Source organism: Danaus plexippus, chromosome 26 (assembly GCF_018135715.1).
Source record: "Danaus plexippus chromosome 26, MEX_DaPlex, whole genome shotgun sequence".
In the NCBI taxonomy this organism is placed as follows: domain Eukaryota; kingdom Metazoa; phylum Arthropoda; class Insecta; order Lepidoptera; family Nymphalidae; genus Danaus; species Danaus plexippus.
The window spans coordinates 5,466,914-5,489,709 of NC_083554.1; the positions used below are offsets into that span (position 1 = coordinate 5,466,914).

General features: G+C 37.2%; 1 protein-coding gene across 3 annotated transcripts; it reads right to left on the minus strand.

Annotated features, from left to right (window-relative positions):
* Window positions 1-1,143: 1,143 nt before the first annotated feature.
* LOC116774519 (E3 ubiquitin-protein ligase TRIM33) lies at window positions 1,144-22,613 on the minus strand. 3 transcript variants are annotated; one of them, XM_061524807.1, is made up of 19 exons: window positions 22,323-22,613; window positions 22,121-22,239; window positions 20,300-20,540; window positions 8,903-9,019; window positions 8,429-8,543; window positions 7,912-8,029; window positions 7,159-7,269; window positions 6,764-6,912; window positions 6,321-6,483; window positions 5,753-5,897; window positions 5,264-5,466; window positions 4,905-5,049; window positions 4,702-4,830; window positions 4,422-4,589; window positions 4,200-4,333; window positions 3,645-3,961; window positions 3,205-3,406; window positions 2,292-2,423; window positions 1,144-1,979 (listed from the first exon to the last, which is right to left on the minus strand). In XM_061524807.1, exons 2-19 carry the CDS (start codon window positions 22,202-22,204, stop codon window positions 1,845-1,847), a joined length of 2,808 nt encoding a protein of 935 aa, XP_061380791.1. In that variant the 5' UTR covers window positions 22,205-22,239; window positions 22,323-22,613; the 3' UTR covers window positions 1,144-1,844. The 3 variants fall into 3 exon arrangements, with proteins under 3 accessions (XP_061380791.1, XP_061380790.1, XP_061380792.1); XM_061524806.1 differs by having other exon boundaries at window positions 22,121-22,613; XM_061524808.1 differs by lacking the exon at window positions 4,702-4,830 and having other exon boundaries at window positions 22,121-22,613.
* Between the last annotated feature and the right edge of the window lie 183 nt (window positions 22,614-22,796).

The following is a 22,796-nucleotide window of genomic DNA, read 5'->3' on the forward strand; positions in this document are numbered from 1 at the left end:
GCCAGAAACAACAATGTATACCTATGTATAAAACGTATTTGCCATTGATAACTTAAATAATTCCTACAATACATTAGTTAATCCTATTCTTCATTACATAGGGCGCTTCGGCTTAAAAAATAAATCTCTCGCCGACTACGATACATGCATTCCAATCATACCTAGCAGATGTGACAAGAAACAGGTGATCTTTCAAATACATGTAGGTATAAAAATTTAAAATCCTTATTCGACAAATACCTAATTAAAATGTTATAAAACAAATTTTAAGTCCTTTTTTTGTCGGACCAAGTATTACGGTTTATAATTAAAGTTGTGATAATGAGATAAAAATTCCATCACTGACAACAATATATACAGACTTATGAAGCCGTCCAAATATTATGAGAATTACTTATTCTGGTAAACAGTGACAGTAGAAAAATCGAATAGGTCGTTCGTTTAAGGTAAAAACGTCGTACAGATTTCGTAGCTTGACTTAATCAGAATTTATTATACATAAGTAATCTGTGGTGAGATTTCATGGCATTTATGGAAGGACTTGGGACTTCTCCTTTCTACTTGTCTATTGTGATGTTGACTGTCTCATATACTTCTCGAGTTACTACAACTTTATTACTCCTTAACTTACTATAACATACAATATGTTCAATTTAAAAAAAAAGAAAGCCTCAAGAGATTATTACATTGTAACATATATGTAATATATACACTTTGATTAAGTAAATTTATCAGATACTATTATTATTTAAGTCGTCCGTGATAAATTTTTAATATATATATATATATATATATATATATATATATATATATATATACACATATATGATAGAACATAGCAGTTATTCTTTATTACAAACAAGGAAACACCAAAAATCTTACCAAAAGGTAATTCAGTCTTGGATGTATATATCATACATGGTTATATCATACATTAAACTTATCTGTGTGCTTGTGCTTTTCAACATAGGTTGTAATAAAACACACACACACATATATATATGTATGTGTGTGAAGTCCATCACGAGTGAGCAAACAATATGACGCTGATCTACTTTATCACAGTAACAGCTCTCAATTACTTGTGATTTAACATTTTACATGTAAATGAACATATAATACATTAATTAATATAACATTATATAAATTACAGTGATGTCCTCGTTTATGAGACTGTTGTAAATTTCATTGCCAATTTTATTCCAGTGATCAATATATTACAAATGTCTGTCATTTAATTTAATTTTGTTGAATGACAAACAAGAATAAGGCAATGTTGTATGTTGGAACTGGTCGATGAATCAGTCTATGACATAACAGTGCTGCCAACAAATAGTTTACGCACAAACTCAAAGGAACTTTTACATTAACACAACTAAGACAGGGTTTGAAACAGTTTTCCTATACAGTAAAGTTAATATTTTTTATTTAACTAATATTTAATATATCACTTCCACGAACTGTCACAAGTCACTGTATAGTCATTTTGTATTTGCTACTGGCCAATACTAATACACGGAACGGTATCCATACCACATGTACCATATTTCCAAATTATCATTAATCGATCCATGTAGACCGTAGTGTGAACGCAGGTTTAAAATTAACAACTAGATACTGTCAGTTTGTCGTTTGACCTTTAGAGGTTAAGAGTCTTGCTGCATAGGGTTCAAAAGTTAGCACATTGTATGAGTTCACTAGTGCGGCATATATCTTGGCAGGGCTAGCACCACGTGGTGCGGCGCGTACTGGGCGAGGTGGGGTGTAGGGCGCCGCAGTAGGCTCGTCAGCGGAGCCCCGGGCGGGGGGTAGCCCGGAGGGTGCGCGGGCGGCGCAGACGGTCGTCAGTCACATCGCGGCCGCTTCCTCGGCGGCTCGCCCTCGCCGTTCCAGTACGCGAACTCCGGCAGCCACTTCACCAGCTGCGAGTCGAAGAACTCTTCCAGACGTTTCGCGTCCTTGTACACTTGAGAGTCCGGCTGGCGGTATGGAGACGCTTCATTAAAATATTGTTTACACTTGACGTTGAATAATTTATAGGATAATGAACCCAAAAATACTGTTACATATAAAAGGGGGTCCGCGGTCGAATGACAATTTCCCCCACCAACCCGAGTCAAGAACATATTGTGGACTATACAAGTTATAATTACGACTATGTATCACAACATCAACATACAACAAGCTTTATATAATATATATATGTAATGTAAACTAAAATGACCATTTAACATATTTTCTTCGATACATGTCCATAGATAAAATATATAATATATTGTAATAGGGCTGACCGTGTTATATTTGTAAGCGTTGCGGAACAGCAGTCGACAGTCCGACACGAACTGGTCCAGGCGGGTGTAGCGAGAGGGCGAGCGCGGCTGGAGGCGCGCGCGGATCGTGTCCAGACACATGGGGCGCTCGATCTGAGGACGACACGGGCTTCATAGTGACGGGGCATGGATACTTATCGACATGCTCCGCTCGTATGAATCTTAAATCCACTAATGACGACGTGGAGGGACATACTCGTTTTTATTGCTACTCAATCATCTGTATAGAGAATTTCTGCTATTGCAAATTGCAAGTGATAATACATAGCAGAATCAGATAATTATATATTTATTGCATGAAGAGAAATGAAATTTTATATATGCCACCTTTTTATTAGTAAAATATGCAACAATAAGTTTTGAGATAGATGTATAGCGTGTGCCTAAACAATACATATGGTAGCGACATCTATAGTCACGTTACTTCTTACACATAAAATCGGTACACCTTAATCTGTCGGGAACAACAAAGAATTTTTCACCTAACTTTGGCCTAGGTCTCAATCCGATATCTCGTTTACATTTCTGTAAAGCGTCATCAAAATCCGTGCAGTGGTTTTTGCGTGGACGAGCAACAAACATTCACACCTAGTTACATCCGCACGAATCTTTGTTCGAGGTACAGTTTCAGCCGTGATTTTTTTTTGTTCAGCGTTACGTCCAGTAATATCTTACAAAGTAGCTGAAGCCAGTTTTCAAAAACAAGTTGATAATCAAATGTTGCCATTACAAAATTACAATGGTTCAGTATAATAATTAATTATAACCAGTCATAAAAATATTTCTAAGGATTATAGTATATTACAATTAGTAAGACACAGATGGCGCCACTTGTTACAATATATAATTAATAACACGAGAGTGATGTCCTCACCACGTTGTGATAGTGTATGTCCGTGGTGGGAACGGGCTCTCTGAAGGCTAGCGACAGTTCGTACTGGCAGTACATCTCCAGGGTGATCCGCTCCACGATTTTCCGGCCGCGTTTCCCTAACTCGCCCTCCACCTCCAACTCCTCGGACGCATGTTCCTCCGCGAAGTTAACACACAACAGACATTGCCAAGACTCCGTCTCCCTGGAATCAGGTTATATATATTACGGTTTATCTACAAACAGAAATCTTAAATGCTTTTGACTACATTTATAAGGATCACATTCAAGTACAATATATGCAGGATGTTTAAATCAATCAATAATAATTAATTTACGAACATTAAACAAAATTTAAAAGTACTGGCTTTATATGACAACTATATTTTATAATGATTTTTTAGAATCATATGTATATATACATAATATAACCCAATACTAACTCTGGCAGTTTCTCGATGGTGGGTATGTGGCAGTACTGGTGGAACACCTTGGGACACTTGTCGCAGCACATGAGCTCCCCGCCGTCCATGCAGACGGCGCACCAGTCCTCGTTGGGGTCCCCTGCGGCGGGCGCGGCGACGGCCGGGGCTCCGCCCGTGTCCGTGGACGAGTGCACGATGGCCGGGGAGTTAGCCCCCGCCGCGCCCGCCGCCTCCGCCACCACTTGCACGCCGTTGGAGTCCAGCTTGGCGATGGTAGCCATCAAGTCCTGGACCGACTCCGCGCACACCTTGTCCAACTCCGACGCGCCCGCCCCCTGGGCACATATTATCAACACCATGTATTCCATACTGTACTGAACACCATGTATTATATTTTGTTTGACGTCACTTATACTCGTGATCACGTACTCCTTATAATGAGGACGAAGATGAAAATTTACTTATAATATAAAAAAAACTTTTACTTATAATATAAAAAAATTTGCAGACTTTGGTAATTATGATGTGTATATGTGGTGACTAATAGAAATCTTTAGTATCATATAGCCATACATTGAGACTGGGGCTGGGTGTCTTGGGGTTGGTGGAGGTGACGGCGGACGTGGCGCGCGCTCGGCCCAGGGTTATCTTGTAGTCGGCCGCCGGGGTCAGGCCGCCCTCCGACACACCCACCGACAGCATGTCCACTGTCACCGGTGAGAGTGTATTATATTATATACTATTTAAGCTCTATCTCTGAATGTGATAGTGTTAGATGAGGCCGCTCGTCCTCACCATTGGCCAGTCCGTGTTGCGGGATGTGCCACTTGGCGGGCGGCGGCTGGTGCGTGTGGTGTGGGGCGGGCGGGTGGTGCGGGGCGGGCGAAGGTGTCCTCGGCCCACCGCTCCTCCTGCCGCTGGGCGCTCCGCTCCCGTACACGTTGTTCCCGTACCCGCCCATTACTGAAAAACGTTCCTATATCATTATTACATACCGCGTCGCTTCTCGGCCCGTCCTCGTGGGAGCGTGTCTGCGATACAAGCGAGCGAGTGTCGTGTGGTGTGTGCGACTCACTCTGGTGGTAGGGGTGCTGCATGGCGTGCGTCGGCGGGGCGGTGGCGGGCCCGGGGCCGGGCGGCGGGCCGCGCCTCACACCGCTCGCGTTCAGCAGGCCTCGCAGGTTGAGGTTCATCTCGTTCATCCCTACACAGCGCGGTGTAAGCGGTACTCAAGCGAGGGCGGTATTATGTTTCCGTGTGCGTGTCGTCGCCGCTTACCGTGGAGATGGTGAGGGTGAGTGGTGGAGGTGACGTGCGGGTGTCTCAGCGGCGTGTGGGCGCGCGTTCTCTGCAGGCCGAGGTAGGCCGCGCCGCCAGGACTGCCGACCGCGCTCCCCGGCCCCGACACCGCCTGCACGAACGACTGGCGGACACACGGACGGTTAGCGACTATATAATCATAGGTCACACACACTCACACACACACACACACACACACCGCGCACCGCCCACCAACGACATGTACCTGATATCTCGCCAATGTCTGAGGCATGTAACAACGGCTCTCGTTTAATACACATTCCATATCATAGACCGCAAGTGTCGTGCACTCGTGTATACAGTCGTGATCTTGTCACCTGATGCATGGCGACCTGCTGCAGGGCGACTACCGCGGAGTGCGGAGGCGCGGCGGCGTGGTAGGGCCCCAGAGCCCCCGCCCCGCTGTTGCCGGCCGCTGCCCCTCCCCCCGCCGCTCCTCCTACCCCCGCCGAGCCGCTGCTCCCCCCCGACCCCCCGTCCACCTTCCCATCCACCACTATCGCTCCGATGTTTGAAAGCACTGAAAACATTTTTAATGTTACTCTTACCGTACAATGACACAAACGAATTAACTTCTCTTTCTGTATTTAATGACCAAAAACAGTGACGTCCCTCTGATGGGTGACGAGCGTCGGGTGGACAGTGCTGATAGTATTAAAAGATGATGTTAGGACAAGTGATTATGGACCCGAGGGACACGAGAGCTCTTGGCAAATTATTTAAATAACACAATCAACAGAATTGGTTCAGAGCGTCTCATCAAAGGGGAGGTCCCTTGCCATCAGTGTTTGTCCTTTGTCTCATACCTCTGATAAGGTCAGGTAGTTTGTCGAGCGCGAGTGATATCCGGACGGGTATTTCCGGGTTGGGTATGTCCGCCCTTCGACTCTTGATCCTCTGTAGGTGAGCGCACACCGCCCGCTTACTGTGGAGTACCGCTGTGTCGCTGCCCTGGGACGGTCAAGAATTTTCTTATAGAAAGATTATCGTGTCGCTAATGATAACTGGTGTCTACGTTTAAACGGGTGTGTTGCAGTCCTTGGAGACCAACTTGTCTACGCTTCATATATTTCTAAAGCTTTTTTTATCTTATAAAGATACCGTAATACATGTTTTTGTGGTGGTAGACCCTAGCTGGGGTCAGTTAAAACAGCTCGAATATAGGCTAGTTCTACCAGGGAAGTACCACCCTCCCACAAAAGATCGGCGTGAAGTAGCCCTTAATGGCTGCGTTTCGTCCGACGAGTGAGAGAGCCGGTTGCCGTCTCCTTATTCCCACCCCTCAATCTTCCTCAACAACCAAGGGTGGCCAGTAGCCTGTCTGATCGTTCGCCGCCTTTCTCATAAAATAAAATGTGTTACATCTGTCAATACCTGTTCCAGTGCAGCGTTAACGAAGTCCACACAGTGGTCGGTGATGGCCGCCAGTTGTTCCAGGGCGTCTTTCTTCTCGCTGAGCGTCCTCTGCTTGGCGTCACACACCTCGTTCAGGCGCAACACCAACTGCTTGCCGCGAGTGTTGATGGCGTTCGTTAACCTGGAATATATTAAATATATATGTAAGCAACTGATACAAAAAGTTATTAGTTTTTGGGTCAGAAACCAATACAACAAACAAACACACGCACGCACACATACATATATTATAAATATATGGGTCCCTAATATACAAAGTTATTTTCAAACACTTGGATAAAAGTTAAAGAAAGCTAGTTAACGCTGTTTACAATCAAATTAACAACAAAACATAACGTAAAAGATTGAATGTCGATTTACGATTCCTCTATGCGAGTCATATATCATGAGTAGTGACTAACTTGACGACAGTCTGTGTGATTTCGTGGACCAGCGCCTTCTTCTTGTCAGCTATGAGGAGCTGGCGGTCCCTGATGACCTTCATGGCGGACCCCAACAGCACCCGCTTGTAGCTCACCTCAGACAGTAGGGCTGCGATACTGCCCCGAGCCTGGGGGGAGAGAGTTGCTTACTATTACTTCTGTTTATGATATATCGGCTACAAGAACCTTAGATAGCGTTAGATGGGGGTCCTTAATCCTACACCTGGGTCGCACGTCCCAGGCGCTGTTGAAGCTCCTCTCCCTGCAATGATGGACCCGGCACCCGCATGGTGACAAGCTTCGATTCTCTAGCATCAGTGAGTATTTCAATTACATCAGTTGTCCTTCATACAAACGTCCGTGTAAGAGCGTACCTGCGCCGCCATCTCTGTGCTGAACTGGTACTTGTGGTCTCTGTGATGCTGCAGCTGACAGTCCCGGCAGGTCAGGCGGTCGCACGTCTCACAGAACAACGTCAAACGCTCCTGATACAGACAATAATTATATATATATATATATATATATATAAAGGAACATCTCAAAAAAACTATATAAGCAGTGTGCGAAAGAGACAGCGGCTCACTTTCCGGTTGTCTGTCGGAAAGGTGACATCGCTCCAGCATTTTGTTAATTAATATACTTTTTGTATTTGTTCATTTTAATTAAAATCTCATAGTCAAATGCAATATTGTTATTTTCTTTTCAATGATTCGATCGTCGCTTCTGAATGTATAATGTGTGTGCGTGTGTGCGTTTGTGTGCGTGTGTGCGTGTGTGTGCGTGTGTGCGTGTGTGTGCGTGTGTGCGTGTGTGGGCGTGCGCGCGCGCGCGATGCTTTTCTTTAATGTACGTTCACGAACACTATTACAAGTGGAGTCATTATAGTGTATTTTACATTTAAATCTTAAATTTAATATTTTTTAACTCACTGTAAGATGAGAAAATCTAATATATTGTATATGTTTTCTTTGGTTTGTTATTAGAGCTTGTTTTTTATATAGTTATTGATTTTGAACGCTATTTTGCAATTATTGTATGTGTGCTACAAGTGACACTAGTGTGTATGTGTGCTACAAATTACTCTAGTATGTGTGTGTGTGTGTGTGTGTGTGTGTGTGTGTGTGTACCTGGGGGTGATCCCTGCAGTACATGTCGTGAGCCGTCCTCGCGCCCGCCTGCGCCGCCTGCAACTCCGACACCGCCTCCTCCTTACACTTTATGGTGTGGTCCTTGGTGATCTTAAGCCTGTAGTGACATGCCACACGTCAACATTATGTATCCTATACAAGATCTAACCAGCGATTTCATCACCGTCGGCTTAGCAATAAAGTTGAGAGACAAACGAATGTATCCGCATGAAATGACAGATATTAACCAACTGCCAGCGACACCTGTCGCCTGTGATGCGGCATTTTCTCTTATAAAATACAAGTCTGTCGAAGTATTTCTCATCGAATAAATGTATCCATTAACACCTACACGTTATTCCTTTGTATGGCGCATACATACCACTGTAATGTATCATTAACATCCGTTCAGTACTTTTTGCTTCGGAGTATAACAAAGTTATAGTTGAGCTAAGTGTACGTCACAGACCAAGCGATACGTTATATTACAATGTGTGTCTGTATGTTTGTATGATACCTCTGGTGCGCGTGTACACAGTTGTCACAGATGAACTCTGCACAGTCCACACAGTAGCTGGTGGCCGGCTCCGGGTCCTCGCAGCTGTTACAAGCCTGCTCCCCGCTCAGGGAACCTGCTCACACACACATACCTATTAATACATGGCATAATAGGTCTTTACGATAAAGTCGGATAAACTTAACTCAGTGAAAATTAAATTAGATTATTTGTTTTAAGGGCTACTTGTAGGCTATTCGCACATAAGAAAAGCAGCGTCTTAAAAAATCTTTTTGTGCAATTTAAAGTGAACTTCATTGATTAATGAAAAGAATTCTAAGACATATTGATTTTTTTTTACAGTTGACATTAAATTATTGTCTATGCATAAACATTTATCATCTGCATATTTCGTATTACTCAGTACATAATTAGTTATATTTGTGAGTACGGAATGAACTATTAGCGATATGTGTAATTGTGTATGTTCATTACCGTTGTTGCCTGTGTGATCGAGGGCCACCTTCTCCATCACGAACCGCTGGTCGATCATGTTCCCCGGCTGGCAGTGGAGACGACACGCTGAACAACGGATAGTTACACGACCAGCCCCTGGACACAGACATACATACATATTTTCTCTTCGATAATTAATAGATATCATGAATTCTAATAAATTATATATTATTAATTTTATATAAAATACAATAAATATAGTCAAATATATATATATATTTTAGATGACGTCCACTGCTGCAAGTATAATAATTGTAACACATTTCTTGCATAGTCCATAACATAAGGTTAGACCTGTTGAGGATTCTTTTTGGACACGATCGTACGTATTATTTAACTCCGCTGAAGCCCACGCGGTAGTCAAAATGGGATGAGAATACTAATCTTCCAATATTTTCTTAAAGGTAGTCTACCTTATAATAAATTATATCAGAGCCGCTCTCGGGCCTTATTTCTGTATACCTTTGAGCAGATTTATGAACATTGCCATCGTATTAGACTGATATATTAATAATAATTTATGATAAAAATGAAAACGAAGGAAATTGAAGATTTACCTACATCTAAGACTGATTAAGATAAAACGCGTTAAGATCAAATCCATATCAGGTTACTTTCACATGGTACAAATAATTTTAATGAGAAAAATATTGCATTTCAAATGAAATAAAATAATGTTGAACTTGTTATTTGGAGGAATTGCTATTAATCAATGTCAAAAACAATAAGGACTACTTGTATGAAACGTTAATAGTCCATATGCTGATATACGAAACGAGTCCCAATTCTGTCACTACTCGATATATATTTTTTATACTTTGTTATATGAGAATCATTTCATCACAACACTCGTCTATCCCCGTCCATTTAAATTATTCACAGACAAAAAAAATATTTTATAAATTAACGCAATCAAAACTCAAATTATCAGGTTTTTTTTTAGTTTCGACCTGACTGTAGCAGTTAGCCCTAATGGCTTTGACAGCGTCACCGGGAGGGGTGGGTGGCCCGATGGGAGCAACCCATTTTAATCGGGCCCGACCGTTTATAAGCCCGTCCCAAGGGTGCCTCTAAGAGGCCGGACCTCGGCTTAGGACGTCGTTGAAGTGGAGGATGGGATCGGATGATGGGAACTATCAGCATGTTTAGTCCAGGTAACGTAAACAGTTTATCATTCATAAATCTCTAAAAAAAAGTAGATTATTGAATAAGAAACGGAATACTGTTCGTGTGTAGTATGATTATGATAACTTGGACTAAACATCAGTTCCCGGGCGTGGCACAATGACAGAAACGCATCATATCCTGTATTTATTATTATGATAATTTTATTGAATTCAAATCTATAATAAATGTCGTACTGTTACAAAGAATAACTATATTTAAATCAGTGCTATGTCAACCTTATCAGTCCTTTTTAACGAAATTTTATTATGTTTAAAAACACACACATTATAGACATCTAACGATAATACTGACAACCCTAAGAAATGTTATCCAGTAATCGTAGAACAAAAAAGATTTTTTAAAAGCTACGTTCTAAAGTGCGTTTTCATATCAATAAATATACAATTTATAAGTGACTAGTTTTTGTCCGCGACTTCGTCTGCGTTACTTTCAAAATTAGAAATGTATAGCTGATTGGGCGGACTCTTTTCCTCCTTAAAGGCAGTAAATAAGAAGATTTTCAATTTTATCAATTTTTTTTTGATCGCATGAAAAGTATCGCTTGCCCTTTATCTCATTCTAAGCTACGTCTCCATAAATTTTCAGCATATCCCGTAAAGCCGTTCTTAACTTATAAATAATGTAACTAACACGACTTTCTTTTATAGATAAAGATTCGAGCCACATAAAAGGGGGATTTCCATTGGTCTTATTCTTAGTAATTGCTCGCCAGCTATCGGTTTTAGTTTCTGTGTTAGTCATTTGGGACTTCGTAGTTAAGTTGTTAATAACTTTCCTTCAATCAAATAAAATCTTTCTTAACAGGATATTGATGTGTACAGACCTTGAGTATTTAGTGTCCATTAATATACAATCAGAAAACAAATATATATAATATTTTAGAGTACTTTTTGGCTCATATCCTCAATAATTATTGCTTCATCTTTATTTTATTACAAATGATAATATGTAACAACGACAAAATAAGTTTTTTTTTTGGTCAAATATATTTTTTTATAGAAATTTAAATCGGTTTTAATTATAAATTATTTCTTGCCTAGTGTAATTAGAAAATAGGTGAACAGGTCCAGGAATATTCGAGAAATCTTATTCTTATCATCATGGGACCATCAGGGATGTCTACCCATATAAATAAATCAATCGAACTTGGTCGGCGGTGAAGTTACTCGTTTCATTATCTTAAACATAATTAACGATAACTTTTAGGTTTTCTATTACTTTACACGGTTATTCCATGGGTTCCATTGTCCGAACTGGACTGAACTAAAATGTTACCATACAAGAAGCACCAGGCTTTAAATTAAAAAAATTATTCAGTTGAGGTAACAAACATTACAAATACAAACGAGGTAATAACCTCCTCCTTTTTTGAAGTCGTTTAAAATGTCACGCATATTTTTTTCTAAGACCTCTCTGTTTGATTTTACATTTTTGTCATCAATTACTATTATATTATATTTGGAAAGTGCAAAAATGTACGCGATTAAGTATGATAAGAAGTATTCTAAGCAATTTTGTGGTGAACTGTTCCTTTTATATCAAAACGTTATTTAAATACCTTTAACGATATCATATAAAACGTATTTACAACATATAAAAACCGAACGAAAACTATAGGATCAACGGCCGAGCTCGTCTGGACGACCTTAACATCGCTGTACCAAGGACGTGAACAAAAAGGTAATGTAAATTAAATTCTAGATAAAAAAAGACCTCTTTGGAGAATCTGAAATGACTGGCAAGAGATTGGAATTTAATTATTTTAACTTATTGGAATTTAATTTTTAACGTGTCATCAATCAAATCAACAATTTGATATATATATGTGTTTAGATCCCCTTGTGTTCGCGCGTAAATATGACACATTGTGTACCCACCCACCGTTAGTGCGCGTGTGTGTTAAGTGTCTTTTTTAAAACTAAAGATATTATCATTTTTATGTGGACCTTAATTTTAACAGATCATACAAGACTCACTGGCACGATGTAGACTGACATTTTGTATGTCTTTATTGAGTGATTTCTGGGCGTCTGAAATTTGATCAATAAGAAACTCTAAATGCCCAATAACACTTTTTATTTTATATATTGCAGATGAGATAATGCCACATCATCTTACAGTACCAAACGTGATATTTCAGTCAGCTTTCATCGCATAATTGTGAATTATTTCCAGCATTCACCATTAGGCCAGATGAACGATTTTATGAAAAGCCGCTTCATGGAACATAATATTCACTTCAAGAATTCAACGAAATAAGCTGGATAAAAAAAATCTATCAGTATTAACGCCATGCGTTGTACAGCTTACTAGCCATGGTTTATCTACTATCAGTACTAATTCCTCACGAAAATTTGTTTGAACTAGTTTTGTTACCAAACTTTTGTCGCCACTTTTTCCGCCATTACTGACCACATTTGAAAAGAGTATACAATATCGTTGCCATATAAAAAATCCATGTATACAATGAGTTAAATCGGTATTGACATGAATTTTCATTTGACGTGAAATAAGTATCTCAATGAAGGGACCGTGGAAGACCCTAGATTACACTAGACAATATGGCACGTTAGCTTACTGATTGATCTGAAAGGTCTTAATTTTCATCACAATACATTTTAATGAATAAAAGTAATCAGCCTAATTACGTCCTATACATAGAATTTATAGCGAAAATTCTAGCCAATATTCGGTGCAATAAAACTTGGAGATTCGGTATCTTTGCATTTATTTATTTATATAATTTCTATTGCTGAAAACGGAGGATATTTGGGTTCTTGTTCTTGTATGTATTGTATAATATATGCCAAGGTGGTAGAGCCTGGCTGTGGTCAAAAAGTGGCTGTGGTTGAAAAAAAAAAAAAATGTTTATATTGTATATAAAATATTTTCGCTCGTAAATTAAAATCCTTTACATTCACCCTTAATCAGGCCCCATGTGCAATGACATTAAAACATTTGTAAATATGGTGTGTTCTAAATTTTTACCTGAACAATGTATACCCAATATCAGATTCTTAAAAAAAATATTAAGACAAAAAAATTGGTTGTATTGCACTATGAATGTAAAGGAGCTCTTTGTCGTTTTGTTTCCATTATCCTTATTTTTATTAGGAACTGTTTTAATCCGATAAATAAACATCGAATGAAATATAAAACAAATGGATGAATGTTTAAAATGTACTTTTGCAACGGAAATTTTTTATTATCAACGTGGTACTGCGGCAACAAATGAAGTGTTTTGTAAAAACTGTGACGATCACATTATTTTAATCAATGATTAAATTATTTTTTTACGCTACTAAAACAATGTTTCTTCTTTTGTTACAAAAAACTTAATAATTTACAATCATATTATTATTTCAAGATCATCTCTTGTGTAATGGAAACTGTCCATATCATACTACCGCCAGACGGGAATAGGACTATAGTGACCACTTTGTTTGAATAATGATTTTTCTCCAAAATTAATTGTTAAATAAAAAATGTTTAGCTTCATACGAAATATACGAGTACTGGTTTACAATTTTTTTTTTATGAATTAAAAATAAGACAAAGATCATTATAAAATTACAATTACCTAGGTGGTCAATGAATACTTCTATGCCTGAATAAGGGTTAAAATTAAATAAATAAAATACTTAATGCATTAAAATTATGCTCTGGCTTGCTCTATAAAAGAGATTAAAATAAAAACATTATCAGCAACAATTAGTTTTTCCGCGAGATCTGCATGTACTGCTACCAGTCCCAGAACAATAATACTGTCGATGTGTCCCTAGCCTTATTCATCTGTTATTACCCGAAGTAGATGGCATCCGAACAAACGTTCCTTTATCCGAGTTTGGCGAACTCATCAAATGTTTCATATCCAACTATGTAATAGCTTGCCTTTTACAAAACCAATCTATTTTCCTCGACGATCATTTCTATCGTCTATTAAAGGTAGATAAGATTACAAGATAAGGATACAAGTGTTTCCTTCAGAAGCATTAAGTTTTCTTTCAACATTTTTGTAAAAATTTGCCATTTTTTCACCCTCCATGTACGGAACGAATAATTCGTGATCGGAACACTTGAGAGCTGTAGTCATTTTGAAAAATAGGAAACATTTTAAACGGACAAACATTTGTTTATTATTATCACTAATTTGTTATAGCAATATTAAAGTGTAACTGGTGTCTGTAGTGAATTTTTTTTTTGAAATGTTTATAAAGTGCTCTATTATCAAGAGAATGAGACGAAACCTCTAAGCTTTCAATGGATTCACCGTGCGGTTGCGGTTTAACAGTGCCTGGGACTTGCAACCCAGGTGTAGGTTTAAGGGACCCCTATCTAAAGCGCGTTAAACGCACACCTCCACTGTCCAAGCTCCTCTTTCTGTCTGACCAAAGTTGAAATGAACCTACTAGGGCTGCCTTTACAGTACGTTGCAAGAAAGAATTGATATTAGTTCTGGACAGGTACAAGTCTTTTAGTAGGTTGTGGAAAGATTTAGCCGTTATACCTTTCGCTCCCACTTCTACCGCGTACAAATCCACGACGAACTTGGTTTAGTGAGTTCGTAAGTGAGCTCGTAATTTTCAATAGTAAGTGAAGTATTGATATTAGAAACCGCAGAAATATGGGTTTCTCGTTTCCTAACCTTCTGTACCGACATAATAACTTCAGAAGGGCAAGTATCTGAAGAATATATGATGTTTTATAATATTATTTACAAATATTTACCTTATAAATTAATATCAAATTTAAAGTATCGGGTGACATCAGTGGGTGTGAAGTCCCCTTGTAGCAGAAACTATAATTTTAGCCCATGCCTACTGTTATTTTTTCTACAGTAATATAATTTTAAAATCAAAAAATATTAATTTCTTTCGAATATACCTGCTATATGTTATTTAATACTTAATATCTTTTGTAGAAATAATCATAAAGAAGTGAATTAGAAAACATTATAGCGTACAGATTTCAAGGAGACAGCGTTTAAAGTCGACATTTTGTCCATATATATACTTATACCAAATCCGTAAAGAAATTCCATATTATGCGGTAAAAAAAAATACATTAAGGACATACATTATTCTATCATAGGCCGTTGTTTTGGCAAAGAGATCTTTATAAGGGAGCTATATACGTCTTACTATGTACAATTTCATATCTGAACTATGTCCTAGACATGCCTGAACTACCCACACGTGGAAAGTCTGTACCTAAGTTTAAATGATTTGTATGCTTTGAAATTTTTAGGAGTAAACGAGCCTGAACAAAAGTTACTTTACTTTGAAAACATATAACTAGTATTGACGAGATGGATAGAAGTGGGGGGAAGTAATTTTCCAAAGGCGTTTCAAGCAGAACTCTACTTAATCCATCTTTATAATAATATGCTCGTAGAATTATTCCAGTACATAAATACGTTGGGTCAATTTTTTGAATCTCAGTGCACCTGATTTGTGGATATTGACAGAACAATTAAATAAACATAACAATAGAGAGGAATGAAAACTAAATCGAGTATCAGGTGTATACTTTTTTATGATATTAAATGTATGAGAAAGTTTGTTAACAATTGTATGTTGGTCTTTCATATAAAAACTACTAAACGCATTTTGATTAAAATTTACATTAACGTAGTTTAGATATGATGTTCGAGGTACAGTTTCAGACTTGATTTTTAATGTTCAGCGTTACTTCCAGTAATATCTTACAAAATGGCTTAAGCCAGTATTTATAGTTTTCAAATACAAATTGATACTTGAATGTTGCCATTACAAAATTACAATGGTTCAGTATTATAATTAATTATAACCAGTCACGTAAATAATTTTAATGATTATAGTATATTACAATTAGTAGAGATGGCGCCACTTGTGACAATGATTTATCTCGGGATTCTATGTGGTTCTCACGGGATGACATAGCATCAGTTGTTTAGTGTATGGGGTCCCGTTACAAAGACGTGGCGATGCTGACGGATTACCATGTCTATTGTTTTAGAACACTCTATAGTTCACGTGAACGAAGTCACGGACAAAAACTAGTATGTATGACGGAGAAGTTAAATTTATGTTGCATCCTTCGTATGGGAGCTTAATAATAAATCCGTTCTAATAGATCCGATACGGTCATTCTGGCAGGCGATGCGTGATATGCACGTGAAGACGTAAAAGCATGACGTCAGATACTGACGTCACCAATGCCTTGAACTTGATTATCGTCTGTCTCTCGGGCTTTTGAGGGAGATCTTGTAAATCTTTTGATGAATCCTTTATTTCGAAGAGGTCCGATCGCTACAACGCACTATGGGAAAATCGCGTGTTTCGTCTCAAAACTCCGTATCTCATTTATTTTAAAACTAAATTATCTATAATTTTGCACACATATACGTGAAAGTATAAGGTTTTAATAGAAAAAAAAAATTGAAAATGATGTTTATTAATTTAAAAACTTAAAAAATAACATTTATAAGAAAAAATACTTTTTTTTGTAAATTACTTACGTAAAATAGAAGTAAATATCATTGTATAAAGAGTGTCTAACGAGAAAGAAATAATGTACAAAATTCAACAAGATCCTACAGATTTTAGTTGATAGCAAGAAGGGACTTGGCTTCATAGAAATGTTCTTTCTATATTGTTTCTGAGCTATTTTTCAAACTTGATATATATGGATCAGAAGTGCCCAATAAGGTATGGAACACGTCTGTATTGGTGGCCGCTCTTGAACACATTCCAGAACGATGAAGTCTAAATTTTTGTAATCCTTGTTGCGGGATTCTTGACCGTCTTGGGACAATTGTCCGATAGGTAAAATAGCATAGTACTCAATGATTTTTTCTCCGTGAATAAGTATTTTATGTACGAAGGAAGGCATATAATACCTATTATAAATATTTACGTACACTCTATGCGTATTCACTGAACTTTTATGAATCAATAGCCATTCCAGATGACAGTTTGTAGTATAATGTACATTCGTTTTATAAGTTCTACGTCTACACCCGTAATGTCTGCTGAGCAAGAGTAATTCTAAAAAAAATGCCGAGCTGTGTTCCCATCATTACTATTTCCAGTGCCTTGTCGAGGTTTATCGATATTCAGTCCCATTTCCTCCCTAAACCGCTTTTGCACCAGTTTTTTCTTTTCGTCTTTGTTTTTTTTATTTTCTGGTGCAGTGGCTGACCACTTTTGGAAAAAAGAGTTGTAGGAAATGTGTAAAATCATCTCCATACTTCTAATCCAAGCGTGTAGTGTTGACAGTCCATATAGTAACGAACGTTCATTCACATCTCGTGTCTTACTGCCTCTAAGTTATCCATTTGCCGAGGAGGAGCACCACAAATTGTACACGAAGCGCTCCAACGAGTTTCAGTTAAAACTTCGGCTACTTTACCATCAATCATGATTAAAAATAGGGTATGAGTAATTTCAATTACTTCACCATTCTTATTTACCACGGAAGGAGATAGGTTTTCAATTCTATTTTTGATATCAGCCACAATGGACGCGGTTTTTTCAGGAGTTTCTTTGGCAAATTCTATCAATATAGATCTGCAATATCTTACGGATGAGCAAGTTTCACTTTTCCAAATAACAATATTAGTTGTTTCATCTATGAGTTTAATGGGTACAAGGAGCAATAAAAAAGTTCGCATCTGATATGCTTCATATTATGCATCGCTTTCTTCGGGCAAAACTTGCTTATATTCACTTTGCCCTGATGTCCCGTCACAACCGCATTTGCAGAATAGTTTCAACCGTCTTAAACCGTTTTTGTAAACTGAACCAATTAGTAATATACGTGTCACAGGTCCAATAAGTCCTGCAGATTGACTTTTGCACTAATGTTAGTAATGGTTATGCTCGAATCTGGTGGGTAACACATCTTCTTCGCTTCGGCTAAAGTTGGATAAGAAGGAAACACTGAGCAGTTTTTGTCCGCCAAACCAATTCGAAGTTTCCCATACTGTACTGTTAATACTGTTTTTTTTTGTTAGGGTCTAAGTCAATGAATGTCCGTAGTTCTTCTTCCTTTGTAAAAGGTGTAACGTCTTCAGGGTTCTCAGTTATGAATTTAAGAAACTTTTTCTTATAATTTTTTGACGCAGTTCGTATAATATTAACAATTGTGGCCTCCTCCGTCTCACCCACAGACCGCAACTCCTGAGCATATGCATTGAGCACAGTCCAACCCGTACTCTTGTATTTATTCCATGTTTTTTAGTTTCTTTGTTTTTTCTGAAGATGCTTCGTATGGTTCCGATGGTCTGCCACCTGCACTGCTTCCAGACGTATCAGGGTCATTATCTGTGACTCGACACTCCAGTGGAACACGAAATTCACAATTATATCGACATTCTTACTTTCAAAGCGTTCTCTTTTCCGGGATGCATTTCTCATGCATGCATTCATGCATTTAGATACCAAATTTCTTTGAATGTAGCCATATCCTTTGGTCACAAATTGAAATTTTCTTGCAAGTAGTCTTCTATATTATGTCCATTTATCAACAAATTGAACAACTCTCGTTTACTACAAACAAATTCACCCATTATTTTCAAATCAGATAACTTCAGTGAATATTTGAAAATAGGTATTAACTGTTTTTTTAAGGCAACTGAATTTCTGACGAACAACTGTGGATGTTTCAGGGTTCGCCTTTTGTTTATAGGCCAATGAAATAGTGCTATATGCAAAATTATAAGAAACTAATATTTGCACTCTTCCCATAAGCAACCTGTTTTTAATTTGACCCTAATAAATAGTGACCCTTATCAAATAAGGTGGTCAAAACTATATCAAAAACACAAAAAACTATTAATAATAATCATCACTGTAATGACCATTTTATCCATTTGACCTTAATAGATAACAGATGATTATGTGAGAAGTAAAAAGATATTAGAAAAAAATAAAATTTTTATCTCGCGATATGTTTTGGCAGCGTGTCAGAAAAGGCGCAAGTATGAGCAACTTTTTTTTCTCCTTGTGTAAACTAATATATAAAGATCGTAATACAACAAAAGTCTCGACATACATTGGTCAATTTTAATTTGTTTATTATACATAATATTATTTAAGAAACGTTATGAGCATATCAAAAATGTATAATACGTATACATTTATATCAAAAACTTTCGAGGAACGTTGAATCGTAGTAATGTATTACGCCAAAATCACATCACTGAACATGAGTTAGCTTCTAAGCCTTTTTATATACATTACGGTTATCAAAAAAATATTAAAAAAATATATAGAAAAGAAAGCTCATTTATAAGACTAAATTAATTAATTAGTTTTACTCCATAACAACGACTTTCACGTGAATCGGTTTTGAGACGGCCTTGTATGGGGCTTTCCCATAGTGCCTCGCCTCTACTTACACTAATCAACACTCATTGTTGTGACAGCACATGCACGCGGGTGTCTACACAGGTGACACCTGATAACCGTAACTATCCTTAATTATTTATTATTCAAATAAAAGGTATTTGCGACAATATTATGTTTATGGTTCAATACGTTGTTACTGAAAATGTATGTATGTATGTTTGCTAGTGAAACGTGCCAAAACTACAAAACTCTAATTAACATACAAAGTCAGTGTAGCTACGTAGCTAGTTGTGAATCAAGGTTTTATAGATATGAAAAAATATATAATCATTCGTTAGGAATGAATTGTAAACACTATAGTCTGCTATAGTTAACCAGGAGTGGACCTAAACTGATACATTATACAATAATCACATATAATTGTATAATGATGAAATTGTATTGTAAATAAAAAAAAACCCTACATATGACTTGTCACTTAAAAATTATACTGGTAAACGTGATGCGCTTTAATGTGTAATCGTATGTCAAAAATGTCTTACGTCGTTTTGTAGAACAACTGATATCTTACTCTGCTGAAGCAATAAAAAAAAATAAGTAAGAAGGGCCGGAAGGAAATTGGCTTTTAAATAAAACAAACCGCGTCGGAATCGGCCACTACGTTTGATAGCTACGATGCCAAAGACACCCACACAAAAAGGCATTTACGTCGAACTTATAGCACCCCTCTTTTTGAGTAGGGGGGATTGAAATAAACATAATGTATGCATACGAAACATTCAGGATGTAATAGAAGAAATTCAGGATGTACTAGAATGTTCCATATCTACTAGAAACTGAAAATTATGAGTATTACCTAAGAAGTCCCTGCTACCGGCCAGCTTCTCCTCAATCTTCGACTTGATGCACGGCTCGCAAGCTGAATGTAAACACTCCATAAGCTTGGGGACTCCGTCTGTCTGAGCGAGTTGTGTGTTACAGAATACACAGCGTGTACTGAGGAAGTTGGCTCGTGTCGGAGAGGCCAGGGAATCAGCATTCTCCTCTGTCTTGCTGACCTCACCGGCCACTGGATTTGTGCCATCTATGCCACTTACCTGGAATTTGCTCATTCATTTAATAAAATGCTTTATATAGAATAAATTATCTAAAGAATAATATTAGCTCTTGAAGCGTTTTTTTTTTCATGACAATAACTTTGAGGGTTTTATGTGTGTGTAATAAAATTGATGAGTAATAAAAACATATATATATAAGGCCAATACATAAGGCCATTTCTAAATAACATTTATACTTTGTAAGTTTATCAGTTAACAAAATTTAAAATCTAAGTTACACTAATTCTACTTATCCGAGGGAAATAAAAATTGACTAACTGTTGTCAGCTTTCTCTGCATATCAAAACCTCATTGAGATATAAACCGTTATCACTTTTATGAGATTTCATTTGATTTCTCATTGACCCATTCATCAGATCCTAACTTGGGGACAGTGGAACCAGCACATATCAACACTATTTTTATCAAAAAAAATAATAATTTAAATCTTCCTTCAATTAAAGGAATGATACCATAACAAAAAAAGTTGAAAGGCATTGACAACTTCTGTTTTTACTAGGATGTCTGAATTAATTGAGTAATATAATAACAGGCCAAAAAACCTGCCAAAATTTTAGAAAACACCTGATACCCTTATAATGTTAGGGCAATATTATCAAAACATATCTGAGAACAGTGCAAGGAAACTGGCTGTTAAAAAAATATCCTGATAATAATCTGTTGATTCCTATAAGAGCTAAGATGCCACAGATAAGTTTTGAAGTCAAACATCTAACATCCTTTTTATTCATTGGATCTAATAAAATGAAATATCCAAGTTCTTCTCACTTAATTCATCATTATATATTTCATTGCCGGCCACCAAACAGAATAAATGTGGATAAATTGCTACCAGTTCCGATTGATAGATGATTTACCCCAGAAATATCAGACAGAGGGTGATTGAGTAATATAAGGATATGCTTCCCTCATTCCACTACAGGTTTGTAATAGCGTTTAATTTTATATCGTAAAAAAAGTTTAGATATTGTCAAACTATTTGGTTCAATACACTTATGACTATAAGGTTATATCCATCATCATTCATAATGATGAATAAATTAGTACCAACTGAATGTGATAGTCCACAGATAACGAAGAGGTTTTCAGAGATTTTTTTTTAATAAATGTTATATTTAATTAAGCAATGACTTATCCCTCCCATGACTGACTGATGACTCCCCATTTCATATTAATAAATGTTTATAAATGATTTGAACAATGTAAAAGAAGTGTTGCCTTTGTTATTATTCTAAGTAAAGCTTGACAATTCCAGGTGTTAGGTGCTGTGTTAGTCATTTAGAATATTGTTATTAATTTCTTTATATAATAAAGGTAGACAACAAACAGACTTTTTCTTTAAGACTGTTGAAAATTAAATTGTTTACAGGTTTTATAAACTAACTGCAAAACCAATATACCAATATAACAATATACCTAATAACTAGATAATAATAACCGTTAATTGAAAACAAAAATCCTTATTGTTACTACGACAGTACATTCTGAAAACATATATATACATTAAATTGTATGTATTGTTAAAATAAGAGGTAATTTTGTGTAAACGAAAACTTTACATTAATTCGTGACGAAGACCCGTCAGTGAGTTCGTCCGGAGCCTCCTCCTTGATGGTAACACCGAGCAGCGGTCCTATATCCATTAGGGCACGTTCAATCTCCTCACCACACTCACCGCCTGATGGAAAACCAACGTTCTCCATTTAAATTTCGGTCATTAAACTTTTTTAGTTAGTTCACTTGTTTTAGTCCCATTTTCACCTTGGAAAAGTCAGATTCGAACTTTCACTCATAGAGCCCGACGCTCGCGCACGTCAACATCACTAATTAGGAACCTTACTTCCAGACGAGCCTACTTGAATATGATTTCTAGGGGTTTCACTATAAAATTGTAAGTCTTACACTTTTTTTATACAATACTCTAGCAGTGTTCACTTCTTCGCAACCCGAGAAAAATATAATTTCCATTTGTTACATATGTAATTTTTTTTATTAACTTTTCCCTAATATAACGTGCGTCCTTTCTTTAATATACTTCAGAGTCGAACTATAGATAACATAGAGCTTTTATGTCATAATTATAGATTTGCCATTATATTTATTACTGCACAGATTAAAATTATAACAAAGTAAACTTTTAACAAAACGTTTTCTTCATATGCATTATAATTCATTAATATGTTGTTTTCATCAACTAGATAAAAACCATTATGAATATGACCTTAGATAATGAGA

Coding starts and splice junctions, on each gene's coding strand:
- LOC116774519 (XM_061524806.1), bottom strand. CDS start 22,264: ATGGAGAACGTTGGTTTTCCATCAGGCGGTGAGTGTGGTGAGGAGATT. Junction 7,270..7,911: donor ACTGCAGGGATCACCCCCAG/GTACACACACAC, acceptor TGTCTGTATCAG/GAGCGTTTGACGTTGTTCTG. Junction 3,407..3,644: donor ACCATCGAGAAACTGCCAGA/GTTAGTATTGGG, acceptor ACCTGATTCCAG/GGAGACGGAGTCTTGGCAAT.